This window comes from Peromyscus maniculatus, chromosome 17, assembly GCF_049852395.1.
Source record: "Peromyscus maniculatus bairdii isolate BWxNUB_F1_BW_parent chromosome 17, HU_Pman_BW_mat_3.1, whole genome shotgun sequence".
Lineage (NCBI taxonomy): Eukaryota > Metazoa > Chordata > Mammalia > Rodentia > Cricetidae > Peromyscus > Peromyscus maniculatus.
The window spans coordinates 37646653-37661195 of NC_134868.1; the positions used below are offsets into that span (position 1 = coordinate 37646653).

At 47.6% G+C, this 14543-nt stretch overlaps 1 protein-coding gene and 1 long non-coding RNA gene across 4 annotated transcripts in view; one reads left to right on the forward strand and one right to left on the reverse strand.

The window, feature by feature from the left end:
• Positions 1–831: 831 nt before the first annotated feature.
• On the reverse strand, positions 832–12906 carry Ppp1r3b (protein phosphatase 1 regulatory subunit 3B). 2 transcript variants are annotated; one of them, XM_015992803.3, is made up of 3 exons: positions 12769–12906; positions 11934–12119; positions 832–5063 (listed from the first exon to the last, which is right to left on the reverse strand). In XM_015992803.3, exon 3 carries the CDS (start codon positions 5033–5035, stop codon positions 4181–4183), a length of 855 nt encoding a protein of 284 aa, XP_015848289.1. In that variant the 5' UTR covers positions 5036–5063; positions 11934–12119; positions 12769–12906; the 3' UTR covers positions 832–4180. The 2 variants fall into 2 exon arrangements, with proteins under 2 accessions (XP_015848289.1, XP_006974020.1); XM_006973958.4 differs by lacking the exon at positions 11934–12119 and having other exon boundaries at positions 12769–12902.
• The window catches only part of LOC143269043 (uncharacterized), a 31267-nt gene continuing 28945 nt past the window's right edge, over positions 12222–14543 (forward strand). The window contains exons 1-2 of one of the 2 annotated variants that reach the window (XR_013045351.1): positions 12222–12760; positions 12972–13103. This is a non-coding gene — a long non-coding RNA (uncharacterized LOC143269043). Of the gene's footprint in view, positions 12761–12872; positions 13104–14543 lie in introns of those variants that run through there. The other variant, XR_013045350.1, reaches the window with a different exon arrangement.

The following is a 14543-nucleotide window of genomic DNA, read 5'->3' on the forward strand; positions in this document are numbered from 1 at the left end:
TGAATCAGAACACCATAGTGGGAAAAGGTGTGGGGGTCCCAAGTAGCTCACTTCAGGGCAGCCAGGAAAGAGGGGGAGAGACAGGAACACCTTCCTCCATAATGATATACCTCCTCCGATCAAGCTTCACCTTTTAAACTTCCTACCACCTCCCAAAATAGCACGGCCTGTTTCGGACCGGTCTGGAAGACATTTCACATTCAAGCCGTGGCATCTATAGAAAGGATAGCTGGAACTTATGGCTGCCTCTGCACACTAGAGGCACCATTTTTGTCCACCCTACCGTCCCACGGCTGGGCTGCTGTGGGCTTTCCCATGGAGGGAAATTCTTTTGAACTTCCTGAAAAATCTCTTTTAGGGTGCATGTCTGCTGTCCGATGGGAGAGGGGAGGCCCCGCCAGCAGATGGCTTCTTTCCCTGGATCCTGAGTCTGTGTGGTCAAGCAGTTCAAAGTTGTGACAGCCACAGGTAGTTTACCCATGATTGTCCGAATCCACCCATATGTCCACTCTACCCTGCGAGGGCTGTGAGAGGGAAGGAAGAACCTTGGGAGATTAAGCTGGGTCTCGGACAGCAGCCACCCTGCTCTCCTCCCTGGCTCTCGACCATGGGTGGTGTGGGCTAGCTTCTGCTTTCCTGCTAGACAGGCTGACGCAATGGGGCCCATCCCCTCCTGCTTTCCCCCATCCGCTGAATACAACCTATATCTTAAAAAACAAAACAAAAAACTAACAAGACCTATACAGAAAACAAAACAAACCCCCCCCCCCCCACACACACCAACTTTAAACTATGGCTCTCCTTCCTCAGACGCTAAAAATGGAAGCATAGTTTCATATTTTTTTTCCCGGTTATTTATTACATTGTTGCTTTTGAGACAGATACAAACCAACCATCCTGTTCCACCACACACACAAAAACATCCATTCTTGTGATTTTTTAAAGTGCATTTCCCCTCTACCATTGTGTACAAAAATATTTCTTAAAAACATGCAGACGGTTTTGGACAAGGCACTTTGAGGCGTAAAATGATGACAAGTCGTCAGTTGAATATTCACATTAAAGCAAAAGTGTGACATCATCACACGTACAGTCTAGCAGTCCTCATGCCCCAGGGGTCTCTGGGAACTAGCAGCAAAGCCGTGGAAACACTCACAGCTTTGTGGGCTGAGCTGGGGGTCCCTGACAGTCTTCAGCAGGTGAAACTATTACTCCTCTACTTCCCATCCCCCACTTCAGGAACGCTGCCACATCGTCTCTGGAAGATCCCGTTAGAGGTGATATCCCATGATTTTCGGAACACCTTATCTCGTTTCTGTGGTCATGCCAGGAGATACAGGTAAGCGAAGACCTTTCCAGAACAATGAGCCACCCAGCTTACATCTCAGGGATGAAACAACTCCAACCATGGGCTCAAGTTGCTTCAGTTTCTGGAGAACTACAGACTTCCATGATTTCTTACTAGCTTTCCTATAATGAATTCTTACACTCAAATGCTTCTTGCAAGAAACATGGAAAACTTGTTTAGCATATAACCTTTTATAGCCCAGCTTATTTATCGTAGCCATTTTGCAAAGGCACCCCAGGGAATATGGGGAAATAAATACGAAACAAAAACGGAGTTGCTTTCTCTTCCTGGATTATAGTGTCGGGAATGGACACTGGGATTAGGGTCCATTCATCACCGTAACCAAGAGTTGCGTGAAGGCAGATGTCCAGGTCAAGCTTGCAGTGGGATCTTCAAGCAAGAGGCCTGTCACCCTCTGAGATGTGTAGGTTTGTCTGTAATCGTGAACTATGAACAAAGCATAGAGTCTCTCAATGTAGCTCCTGAGGCTATCATCTCAGAGTCATGGGACAGTCTGGGTCAAAAGGAGGACTGTGTTGGAGGCAGGGGGAAAAAAGATTCTTCAGAGTCTCAGTGAGGGAAGTCAGGCACACAGGCTGCTTCAGTGGGAAGGGTCTTGGCAAGCAGGTGAAGACATGTCCTCTGGGCTGAGCAGTGGGGTGCACATCCCAGGTGTGCTGGCTGGGGACTTTCAACCAGTGCCCCTAGCAAGAAAGCTGGGGCAAATCCGGGTAAAAGGGGCAGGGAGGGGGGTTATGTCTGCTTCAGGAGGGGTACATAATGTGGAACTGCCATATTTCATATTTTGACACGGAATGTCTGAAGACCATCATTCCACACCACTGAGCAGACTTCATTCCACAGTTACTGGGGGCCCTTTTCTTCAGTCTCCCCCTCTGTAAGTAACAGTGCATCTGGCTGCCTTACCACATCGGAGAAAGAAGAATACGTCTTAGCATGAGATAAACCCTATGACCCATAAGAGATCAGTTTTGCTTGTGTCCAATTTAAATCTAGCAGCTCCAATCACCATAACTGGAGCATTTAAAGTACGTCCATCTAGCAGATACATGGTATGCTTAGATAACACACAACCCCCCCCCCCCTGCTCAATTTCAGCCTGACTTACGAACGTGATTTGCCCAGATATCAGCACACTACCCCAGAGCGCTGCCCATCTGGGAGGGCCGCAAAACACAAAGCACAGATTACAGACTAGTACCGGTTTCAGGGATAAGAAAATCAGGCAAAACAGGACTTAAAAAGTCAAAACACTTTAAACTTCAAAAGTGAAAAAAAAAAAAGAAAAAGAAAAAAGAAACCACACGTGCTAGGATCAAAAACATTTGATACCTGCCTGCTGCTAACATATGAAGCCAGAGGACACAGGGGCCTTGTCCAGCACCCCACCCTTGCCCCACCCCAAATCCTATGAAGCTCTACACCTCTTTCCCTCATCCCTCAGGGAAACCTCGCTTCAGTAAGAAAATTAAACAGACATTTTTACCAATCTTCCAAAACAAAAAAAAAACAACGCCCCCAGAGTTCTACAAATATGCATGCAAAAATAGTTTTCAAACTGCCCTACAATTTTAATTTGCCCAAGAGAAAAATCACAGGTTCTGGGGGACCATCCAACAGTAACAGTTCCAGGAGTCTCAAAATACCACTTGATAATGCGCTGCAGTCCAATATGGTTGAGAAAAAAATTCATCTCTGAAACCCCAGAGTTGACAAACATTTGAAATAACATAGGAAAACTAGATGAAGTTTTTTTTTCCCCTCCCTGTTACAATACACACCATAAATAAAAGCTCCCAACCAACGTCCTCGGATGCTTATGAAGCATCCCAAATATGACTGCATACCGCAGACAAATCTAACCATTTTCTGGAGGCTTCCAGCGTGTGCCGGACACGCCATTTGAACGTCTCATATGCGGCGCTGACGTGATAGGTCCAGAAGAAGAGAGCTACGATTCTCCCATAACTAAAGCAGCTCACACGCCAGCCAGGCAAGTGGAGATAGATCTAGTCCTTGAGACTTCTGGTCATTCAGAGTGAAACCAAGTGCTTAGAAAGCACCCCCAAAACGCAAAAGCTAAAACTTGTGGCTATCCCACCATGTCACCAGGCTGTACCCCATGTCGCCACATGGAGACCAATGACTTTCCAGTAACTGGTGTGTCGCTCTCTGTTGGAATATAAAGAAGAGGTCAGGAAGAGGGGAGAGGAAATGCCTATCCCAGCCACGAACTACTACTTGTTTGCCTTTGATTATCTGGTCCGGATCACTGGCTGGACTGTGCAGGAGAAGAAGGGAAATGCAGAGCATGAGCTTTCACAGAAAGGGGCTGCCTCCACCGCTCTTTGGAAGCTACAGGGTATCAGGCCAGTGTGTCATGGAGCTGAGATAGAGGTGACTCCGAGGACGTGTGGAATGAAGGCAACCCATGGGAAAGCGTGGGTGGGGTGGGACCCCGAGGTCAATGGTAAGGCTGGAGACTGGTGGCTTCTGGGTGACTGACTTTCCACATGCAAGGGTGGAGGAGAAGCCAGCTTCCTCCATTCTTGCCAGCTTGGCTCCTCTCCAGACCACCCTGGCACCATCCTGTGCATTCTTTTGTGGCCAGCCCGGATGCCACAGAGGACCAGCAGTTATCCTCCGAGCAAGAAACCAGCTGTGATGGAAACACGTTGGACTTGCTGGGTTACCAAAAAAGGCGAACAGGATCCCATCTTTTCAAAAAACCATGCCTAATGGCAGTTCAGCTTCACTCTTGTCTTGCACTCTCTACTGCATCTGGATCAGTCAGGCTGTCAATTTCAGTCACTAGTAGTAGGGACCCAGCTTTTCATATCCCAGGTAACTTGGCCACTCTGGGAACAGGCCGTAGGAACACCGGGGGCTTCCAAACTGGTCAAAGGATATTCCCAAGTCCGGTCCATTGTACGGCTCAATCATTCCCTGAGTGGACTGGAGTTCAGCCCGGATGATCCTGTAATTTTTGCCTTTGTTGCTGTCCCAGTATGTCTGGCCGCTACACTCGTAGCACACGGCAAACTCTATTCTTTCGTAAGACTGAATTTTCTCAGGTAAGCTGATGTCAAAGGAGAACGTGTCCCTGTCTGAACCGGCATAAGTGTCCTTCACATACCGACAAGGGAAGTCTGTGAAGCTTTTCCAGGTGTCAAACGTCATTCTGATCTTCACGACCTTCTCGAATGCCAGGTTCTGGACCTTCACGGTGCCGGCGATGGCTTTGTCCTTCAGCACACAGTTTTCGAGGCAGACCTGGTTGGTCTGAAGTCGGTTTCTGAAGTCTAAGTAATCTGCCGAAGGCTGCGGAAAATCCAAAACAAAGCTCTCGCTCTCTGCTGTCGTCAGGCTCACGATGTTGTCTAGGAGCTCGGTGATGTTAAACGGGATATCTAGTGGGTCATCGAATTCCGAGAACACTTTGACCATTGTCAGGGCCAGCCCCTGATTGTCGGCGAAGGACACCCGCTTCTTCACCTTCTTCTCCTGCACCGTGGGGGCCACCATTCCGCTGGCTTCATCCCTGCTGCCCAGCTGAATACAAGGTCTCAGCGGCTTGCTCAGCTTTGGGGAGATCTTGAAGGTGAAGCGCTCCCGGCGCAGAGAAGGGGCCATGCTGCTGTAGCTGTACTGGATGTCCACAGCCATCACGGGGCTAGACGAGCAGGCTGGAGGTCTGGCCAAAGGGAGATGAGAGAGAAAACAGCAAAGAGGTCAGAGAGACGTTTAAACCCTCGTCCTGGCCGAGACTGACAAACAATGTTGTCTTTCATCTGGATTCACACTCCCATGTGGTCTCACAGGACACAGGTTTCAGGGCAGATTGGGGTGGGGTTTGGGGGGGCAGGCGGATGGAAAGAGAAGCTACGATTAAAACCAACAAAGAAAAGAGAGTGGAACTCAATAGTTTCAAGGCTAACTATTCATGGTTTTTTCTCTGCCAGGATGTCTTGGGTCCTCCTGTATGCTAATACACCACAGAGAGGAATGAGAAGGGCATTAAGAATTGTGGTTTCCTATTGTTTGCAGAATTACTCATTTATTTGACTGAAAGAACTCCCCCCCTTTTTTGTGGAGTATATACGCCACAGATAGCTGATCTTACAATTGTATTTGGTAAACACCCACACCATCATTTGACAAATAAAACTTGTTTCTATTTTAAGGCTGATGAACGGACTCAGTGAGTAACGGTGTTGCCACCAAGCCTCACGACTTCACTTCAATCCCTGCGACCCTCACAGGAGAGAGGGAAGCAGTTTCCACCCTTGTCCTTTGACCTTTACACGTGCACCAGGCACACATGGACCCACACTCAATAAATAGATGCAATAAAAATTGTATGTACTCATTGTGGAACGGCTGACACACTTAACGTGCATTTCTTTGCATACTTGGGAAGTGAGGATATTTAAAATCTACTCTAAGCAATTTCCAAATGTACACTGTTCTTAACCATTGCAGCCACCATTCTATTTCATAGTCAATGTCTTACCTCTTTAAATTCTACCTAAGCATGTGCATTTGTCTTTCTGTGATGGGCTTATTTCACTCAGCGCAGTGCCCTCTAGGCTCATCTCCATGTTTCCACAATGACACCATCTCATACTTGTCTCTATGAACAGCACTCCGCTGTGCATACATCCCACATGTTCTTTGTCCATTCATCCACCGAGAGACGCTCAGCTAGATTTCCTATCTTGGCTATGAGTGGTGAATATGGGACTATGGACGTCACCTCAATGTACTGGTTTCCTATCCTTTCAGTATGCACCCTGAAGCAGGATCACTGGATCACATAGTCATTTTATTTTTGATATTTTTTGAGAAAACACCACAGCATTTTCTGCAGTAGCTGCATTAATTTGTATTTCTACTACTTACATCTTTTTGAAAGATAACCATTTTAACAATATTAAGTGTGAGCTATTCATGTCTTTAATAATAAATACTGACATGATCTAATAAAGAAGCATCATATTTAGAGCACAAACATTGACTGGGTATTTACCATGCATCAGGCATTATGCTATTATACACTGGCGCTCAGCGATGAGAATGGACACAGACTTATTTTCACTGAACTTACTTATGGAAGTTCTATGTTCCAGTATACCTTTCTTTAGAAAAAGGACGAGCAGCTTATTTCTTTATACTTTGATATACTAGTAGATATTTGCTTTGTATATAGGTGATAAGAGTTGTCATAAGAATTAGAAGCAGCTGTGTGGTGGTGGTGGAGCATGCCTCTAAGTTCCAGGGCATGGGAGGCAGAAGCAGGTGGATCTCTGAGTTCAAGGGCAACCTGGTCTGCAGAGTTTTAGGATAGCCAGGGATACACAGAGAAATTCAGTCTCACAAAAAAAAAAAAAAAAAAAAAAAAAAAAGAATAAAGAACAAATGTAATAACATTAAATATTAGCTTAAAACCATGAAAGAAATGTAAAAGAGGCTCAGAAACGTGCAAGCTATCCAGCCTTAAAAGTTATTTAAGAAATTCAAACAGAAGTTGGCTGTGATGATGCATGCTTGTAACCTCAGCTACTCAGAAGGGGGGTGGAGGGAGACTCCAGGTTCAATGACTGCCTGGGCTGTGTAGTGAAAGTCCTTTTATAATTAATTAGCTAAATTCAAAACTAAAGAAATTTTATATTGGAAATATCTGTTTTTACCTATTGGATGAGAAAAGAATTATAAGACTTTGGGTGGGGGGCATTTAAGACAGGGTTTCTCTGCATATCCTTGGCTGTCCTGGAACTCACTCTGTAGACCAGGCTGGCCTTGAACTCAGAGATCTGCCTGCCTCTGCCTCCTGAGTGCTAGGATTAAAGGCATGTGCCAGCACTGTATGGCTATAAAAGGCATTTTTTATTATCAAAATTGGTATAGTCTTTCTAAGTGTTCTTATCATTTCTATTCTAATGTTACATACAATGTCATTTACCCTAAATAAGTAATTAAAATTAATAGAAATTAATAAGAGAAATAATGAGAATGTCTAATAAGGATGCCTCATAAAATCAATTGTACCATATCCATATTATTTGATTATATACAACTAACTTCATTATTTGAAAAAGTACTTAAATGGCATGGAAAATATTTATTTTCATTTTGGACTTCATATTTTCATTTTTTGGGGGACAGCATCTCACTATATACCCTGGTTGACCTGGAACTAGATATGTAGACCAGGCTAGCCAGATCTTCCTGCCTCTGCTTCCCAAGTGCTGGGATTAAAGGCATGAGCCACTGCGCCTAGATAAAATGTTATCATGTATTGTTAATGTGAAAAGGAGGAGACAAAATTGTACACAAATACAAACACAAGAGAAAATACTGTGTTTACAGAAAAGTGAGCAGAGATAAAGTATACTCTCATTGGCTTTGTTTCCCGTGGTTTCAGCTCTTTACCGTCAATAGTGCTTCAAAAAATATTAAAATAAAAATTGCAGCCCCGTGCGGTGGTGGCACACGCCTTTAATCCCAGTACTCAGGAGGCAGAACTGGGTGGATCTCTGTGAGTTCGAGGCCAGGCTGGTCTACAGAACAGATCCAGGACAGGCACCAAAACTACATATAGAAACCCTGTCTCTAAACAAACAAACAAACAAAACAAAACAAACAAACCCCCGAAAATTCCATAAGTAAACAATCATTTAAATTATGCGGCACTCATTCTGAGCTACATGAGGCCATCCCACCAGGTGGAGACCTGCTTCTTCCTCGGAAACCAATCGTTCCTCAGTCGATAAATCCATGATACATATGCCACCCTCCCATCAGAGACTTAGAGTCATCTCGGGTATCAGATACCAGCAGGATTACAATGTTGTTGTTTAAGAAACCTTTATTTGACTTAAGAATGACCCCAGAGTATAAGAGCAGTGACGTAAATGAGGTATTTGGGCATATAACATGGAAAGACAGTGTGGAACCGTGGAGCAGGGCTGTGAGGAGAATAGAAAGTGCAGAGATCACAGGGCGATGGCGGCGCCCGCCTTTAATCCCAGCACTTGAGAGGCAGAGGCAGGTGAATCTCTGTGAGTTTGAAGCCAGCCTGGTCTACAAAGTGAGTCCCAGGACAGGCTCCAAAAGCTATATAGAGAAGCCCTGTCTCAAAAAGCCAAGAGAGAGAGAGAGAGAGAGAGAGAGAGAGAGAGAGAGAGAGAGAGAGAGAGAGAGACAGAGACAGAGACAGAGACAGAGAGAGACAGAGAGATTGCAGGGACTATTTTATGGTTAAAAATGTCGGGGACTATGCATGTGACATATTTCCTTAAAGTTGTTTCCTGCCTTGTGTTTCCTTATATCTTCTACAACAATACTGCTTCTATCATCAGAAAAAGAAACGGGAACCTTAAGAAAACATTCAAAACCACCCTGACACTTAACCTCACTAAAGCCGCACGCACACCTTTTTATCGGTCTCCTTATGACACTTAACCATGGTCTGAGCTGAAGAAGCCAGTAATAACACCTGGATCGAAGTCTCAAATCTGAGACTGTAGGTTCCAAACATCTGCCTTCTTCCGGCTAAACTGAGAGGACGAGGCAGGTAAAGGTGTCGTGGCAGGGAGGGGGGCGGCCTTGCTCACAGGCCTCCGTGGCTGCCTGAGAAGTGATAACTTTTGACAAAGTTGCTCATCTTTTGCCAAGTGCTGGAGAACTTTGCGTTTGACTCAGTAAGTACTCTTTCTTTCAACTTCTGAATCTGACTAAACAAATACACAATGGAAAAAAAAAATGCCAGGCAGTGGTGGTCTAGATCTTTGGTCTTAAGACTTGGGAAGCAGAGGCATGGAGATCTGAGTTTGGAGCCAGCCTGTTTTACAGAGCTGCTTCCAGGATAGCCAGGGCTAGAGAGAGAGAGAGAGAGAGAGAGAACACAAAGACATATCAGGTTCCCGATGTACTTTTTTTTTTTTTTAAGTTACATTGGTTTTTGTGGGTGCACAAAAGAAGCCTGGTTACCCTGTCTTGCCTCTAAATCTGGGCACTCTCCCAAGTGGCCATGGCCACAGACTTCTTGTACCCGCAAAACCAATGTCTCACTACTTCCCGTCTAGTGAAGGAAGTCATCCAGTGAAAAGTTTCCAAGCAAAAATTGCTGGGTCTGCTCTTGTGTCCATGCACAAGACTGTTCCTAGAAAGTGAAATTCTGACTGAACTGGCTTTACAAATGACCAGTGAGCTGACTAACATTTTTTTTTTTTTTACAGGACTTATTACCTAACAAATTCCTGTTAGAAATATTCCTTCTGTTTCAACCTTAACGTGGGTATTTTTTTTTTGCACCCTTTATGCATCAAAACTGAACACCAGGCACATCACAACGCATGCTCCACATTCCAGAGCTTCCCCACTCACTGCCCACCCTCGAAAAGCCGGGAGTGAATGGGGGAGCAGAAGTCTCTCCTCTGCTCGACACTTCCTCCTGGTCTGAGTCAACACCAGGTGCCCCTCTGCAGTTCCCCCAAGCTCCAGGACCAGCCTCAGCCACGCTTTCCTGAAAGTTTTTGAAGCAGCTTGTTGGAAAACGGTGCAAAATTGTCAAGCTACTGTGGAAGCAGAATACCAAAAGCAGAGAGATAACTAGACTCCTGCAGCCCTGGAAAGCACTCTCCAGGGTTCTAGTCCTGCGGGTTCAAGATTGGAGCTGAAGTCGCTGGTGAAGTGGCTGGACCCCAGGATGTAAATGTGCCCAACTCTAAGAAGAGTTGAGGTTGGAGAGATGTTTCTAATCAGAGCCAAGGCTAAGAAGAATATCCAAGAGACATTTTCAAGAATACAATGTGCTTTCTTTGCAAAGACTCTTCCATGAAAGGCAAACGTGGTTATGATGGCCCAGGAGTTACCACTGGGACTCCTGCCCTGCAAAATTGCATCAGCACGTCTGGCTTCGAAACCCTTCATTTTTTCTGTGTGTCGCCATCACTGCAGCTTAAGGACATTTACCCTTGTGGCCTCTATCAAGGGTATGATGTGAGGTCGTCCTCACAGAACATTCCAGCTTTTATTAACCTGACTCTCATCCAAGAATCGGTGTGCTAAAGGGCTTTGTTTGATTTGAGCTTCTCTGGCGTTCCCAACAGACTGTGACAGTGCTAATAGACACTTAGAAGTACCCCCCAGCACCCGAGACAGTCCGGCAATAGTTAAGTCCCCTAAGGGAAGCACCTGGACACATCCGCACCCACATATGCTTGGCTGTACCTCAGGCCTCTGGTCCCTCCAGACCCTGGCTGCTCCAGCCTTACCCTCTACTGAGGGAACAAACAGAAACAGAGAAAAGTATGCACATTTGAACCGGTAGAGTGTGATACAGGATTCAGGACACCAGTTGCAGGACAGGATCCTGGGAGTACGAGCTGTTTCCCATGGACACACTTTGCTTTCACGTGGGTGTCTCAGAGGTTAATTACTTCTGACGAAGGACTGGACCATGTTTGGGACCCTTGCAGAAATACCTTCCCCGTTCTCGTGAAATAATGTGGTCTCTCAAGATACGGGGCAGTCTTAGAAGTCCAGTGATATTTCTTTTAAGATTGACAAGCCTGAACAGAGAATGACCCCATGAGCTTCCTCGTTTCAGGCAGTTGAGCAGTGACTGACTTGCTGGCTGTGCCTTTCTTTTTGAACCTCTTCCTCGCTGACCCGAAAACCCGATTAACAATAACCCACCAGCAACACTACATTAGATAAATATCCACAGCCAGGTTATCCCTGGACACCACCATCCACTCCATCCCCCTCCAGAAATTCTCTGTTCTCTTCCCAAATACTTAGCTGGTACTTTACATGTAAAAAGTTGACATTGTCTCCCTTTTGTACACAGACCCTAATTATTCCAGCCTCAATGGGTACCCCTCAATCCTTGGAGATAAATGTTTGTGAATAGAGCTGTGTAACGAGGAGTCAGACAACTTTGAGACAGCCCTCACCACCTAATAATGTCCAAAGGCACCACTGAACGCTGGCCTAAGAAAGCCCCTAACCGGCTAAAGTTTAATAAACGATCTCTCTGGCATGGGGGTTCTCTTCTGAGGTCCAGCTCTGACCTCCTGGGTTGCTAACAGGGCTCTGATGGTTCTTTCCACTGACTTTCCCCTAAATGGCCCTAGTCTACTTCTGTGGTCCCACAGCTGTCTCCACTTTCTCCCTGGATGTATTTGCCAAGTGAACCATTTCCTTTCCTTTCCTGCCTAGGCTGAAGAAGCCCTTCTTTCTCTGGGACCCTCCTGGCACTGCTGGGACACACGGCCCCCTTCCAGCAACTCTAAAAGTTCCCCGACTCGAGTCTTTTTTTTTTTTTTTTTTTTAAGCTTTCTCTTGACTGTTTCGCTCCGTGCCTGCCATTCGCTGTTCTGAAACTACTGTGCGGTTCACAGCCTTTCCTCTGGGTTCAGAAAAGTGTCTGCGAACAGGTCCCTGGGGGACAGGTCAGCGAGTCCCGATGATCCCACCAGCCACTCTCCGACGGTGATGTGCCTGCATCCCTCCCCCAGTCTCCCCGCGAGGCGGCTTCGCCTGGGTCTGCACCTACCTGTCCCGCGCCGCCGCAGCCCGGGCCCCTGCTGGCTGGCCTCATGGGAGAGCCTGTGAGTGGTGGCAGGAGTGACTGCTGCTCCTGATCTACGTGAGCGTCGGAGTGTCCCGGAGGCAGGGCCTGGGCTTAGTTCCCGGAGACGACCAAGGAGGAGGAGCCCGAGTTATCACCCCAGGGCGGGACCTGGCGACGGGACAGCCCAGGCCTGAGTAGCGCCTCGCGAGCACCCCCGCGCGGTTCCCGGGTGGATCTTACCCCCCCCCCCCCCCCCCCCCGCCAAGCTTGTCGCCCTCGGAGACACGGGACTACCCAAGGTGTGCGTGCCCTTGCTGTGTGCAGCCAAGGGCGATCTGAACCGAAGTAGGGACAAGTCCCCACAACTTGATGGAGTCAGGGCTTGGAGATGGTTCTCTTACACCCATCTCGTAAAGGGAAACTGAGTCCCTGGCGACTTGTATCTGGACTCCAGATTCCGCCGCAAAAACCTGGAATTATCCTCCAGAAGTGTTAAATCTCATGCTGGGGCTATGCCATGTCAGAACTTGCCACATCTTTTTTTGTTCAGGACAACTTTCCTGGTCACGTTTCGCGGGCTAATCCCGCTCGGAGGTCCCCTCTAGGCTCCATCCCAGCTCGGGGGCCCTGAGCTGTTTTCACCACGTGGAAGCGACAAGCTATCCGAGCCCAGCTAGGGTGTTCTGCCACCTGCGTGTCACTCACTGTAAGTGGGACGACAAATGGCCGGGAACAGAGAGGGGATCCCCCGCACGCGCCCCTCACCGCAGATTTCCTGGCCCTGCACCTTGAGCTCGAGGCTTGGGGAGGTACGTACCGGGTACAGCTCTTGAGTACCGAGGGCACACCCTCCAGCCCACCCCACCATCTGCGCGGGGTGACAGTGTCAGCGACCACGACGGCAAAAGTGGGGCTCGGTGCATGCGACGGCGGCCCTCTCAGCTGCTCCCGGGATGGCAGCACTCTCGACTCCAGCTCCCGCAGCCCGTGGCACACTTTAACTTTCCTCTCCCTGCTAAGGGTGCCATCCCAGACCTTCCCCTGGCTCAACACATGAATACCGGACGGACGCAGCCAGTGATCACTCCCGGGACGCGGACCAATAGCCACATTGGGGCAAGCAGCACTCCGCCACGTGATCTGCAGCGTGCGGTGAGTGACATAGCTGGAGTCCAGGATCTGGGAAGGGGACGGCGGGTCACAGTTTCATCGGGAGCCAGGGGACCCAAGCCAAGGGGCGGAGGCGATTCCCTACGGTGGAACGTCCGGCTGTAGAAACTGACTGAGGAGCGTGTAAGGTTTCTTTCCCCTAGCTAGCAAAGATCTCAGTGGCCCAGGTGTAGAGGGCATTGTCTTTCCTTTGGCCCCGCCTTCGCCTTGGTAGGACCAGAGCCCCAGGGTTCATAGATGGCTGTGACCTTCCCAGAGGCAAATGTTCACTCCCTCGATATCCCATATCTGATTTTACCCGCATCTTCTGCAGTAATGTTCCAAGCACTCACTGAATCTTGCTTTTGTGGCCGTCGCTCCAGCCAAATCTTTCCCTTAGCTGTAGTATTGGGCGGAACACCATCTGCGTGCTCACAGCACAGCAGAGGTGGCTGAGGATTAGTAAGGTGGGCGTACTTTGGAAGATGCCTGACTTGGATCTGTTATAGTAGCTGTCTGCATATTCATAGACCGCATGTTGTTTCTGATGCCCTTGGGGCTCCGTGACTTTAGGGACACTTAGGGGCGGTGACTTTAGGAGTCAGTGACTCCTCCTCTTCTGGGAAATGAAGCCTATTGGCCTGAGCTGGCCACTTGAAGGAGGCTCATCCTTTTCTAACTTTAGTGACTAGTAAAATTTAGGAAGTAGCAGCTAATTGATACAGGTTTGCCAACTTTAAAAAGTGCTAAGTCAGCCGGGCGGTGGTGGCGCACGCCTTTAATCCCAGCACTGGGAGGCAGAGCCAGGCACATCTTTGTGAGTTCAAGGCAAGCCTGGGCTACCAAGTGAGTTCCAGGAAAGGCACAAAGCTACACAGAGAAACCCTGACTCGAAAAAAAAAAAAAAAAAGTGCTAAGTCGACACATTAAAAACAAATCCTGACATTTTTTTTTAAAGCACCCCCCGCCACACACACACACACACTTTATTATGTAGCTCAGACTGGTCTTCAACTTAATTCTGTAGTCCAGGCTAGCCACAAACTCATAGTCCTCCTGGGATTATAGACATGTACCACCACCACTGACTTTTTTGTTTGTTTAGTTTGGTTTTCTGAGACAAGGTTTTCCAGTGTAGCTCTGGCTGTTCTAGAACTCACCCTGTAGACCAGGCTGGCCTTGAACTCAGAGAATGACAAAAAGAAATACAAAAGAAGAAGGTGACTGCTGCTACGTTTGGTAGAGGAGATTTATTGTAGATATGAGAGAGAACACAGGCAGAGGCAGGGACATCTGGGAAAGTTCAGAGTGAACTTAACCCTGAGCCAGCAAGCCCCGTGAGGAGAGGAGGGGAGGGAGAGAGGGGAGAGGAGCCACTGACCAAGAGACCAGGAGGGTAAATGGTAGACCAAAAGGGATTGGTAACCAAAATATCTGGACTAT

Coding starts and splice junctions, on each gene's coding strand:
- Ppp1r3b (XM_015992803.3), bottom strand. CDS start 5,035: ATGGCTGTGGACATCCAGTACAGCTACAGCAGCATGGCCCCTTCTCTG.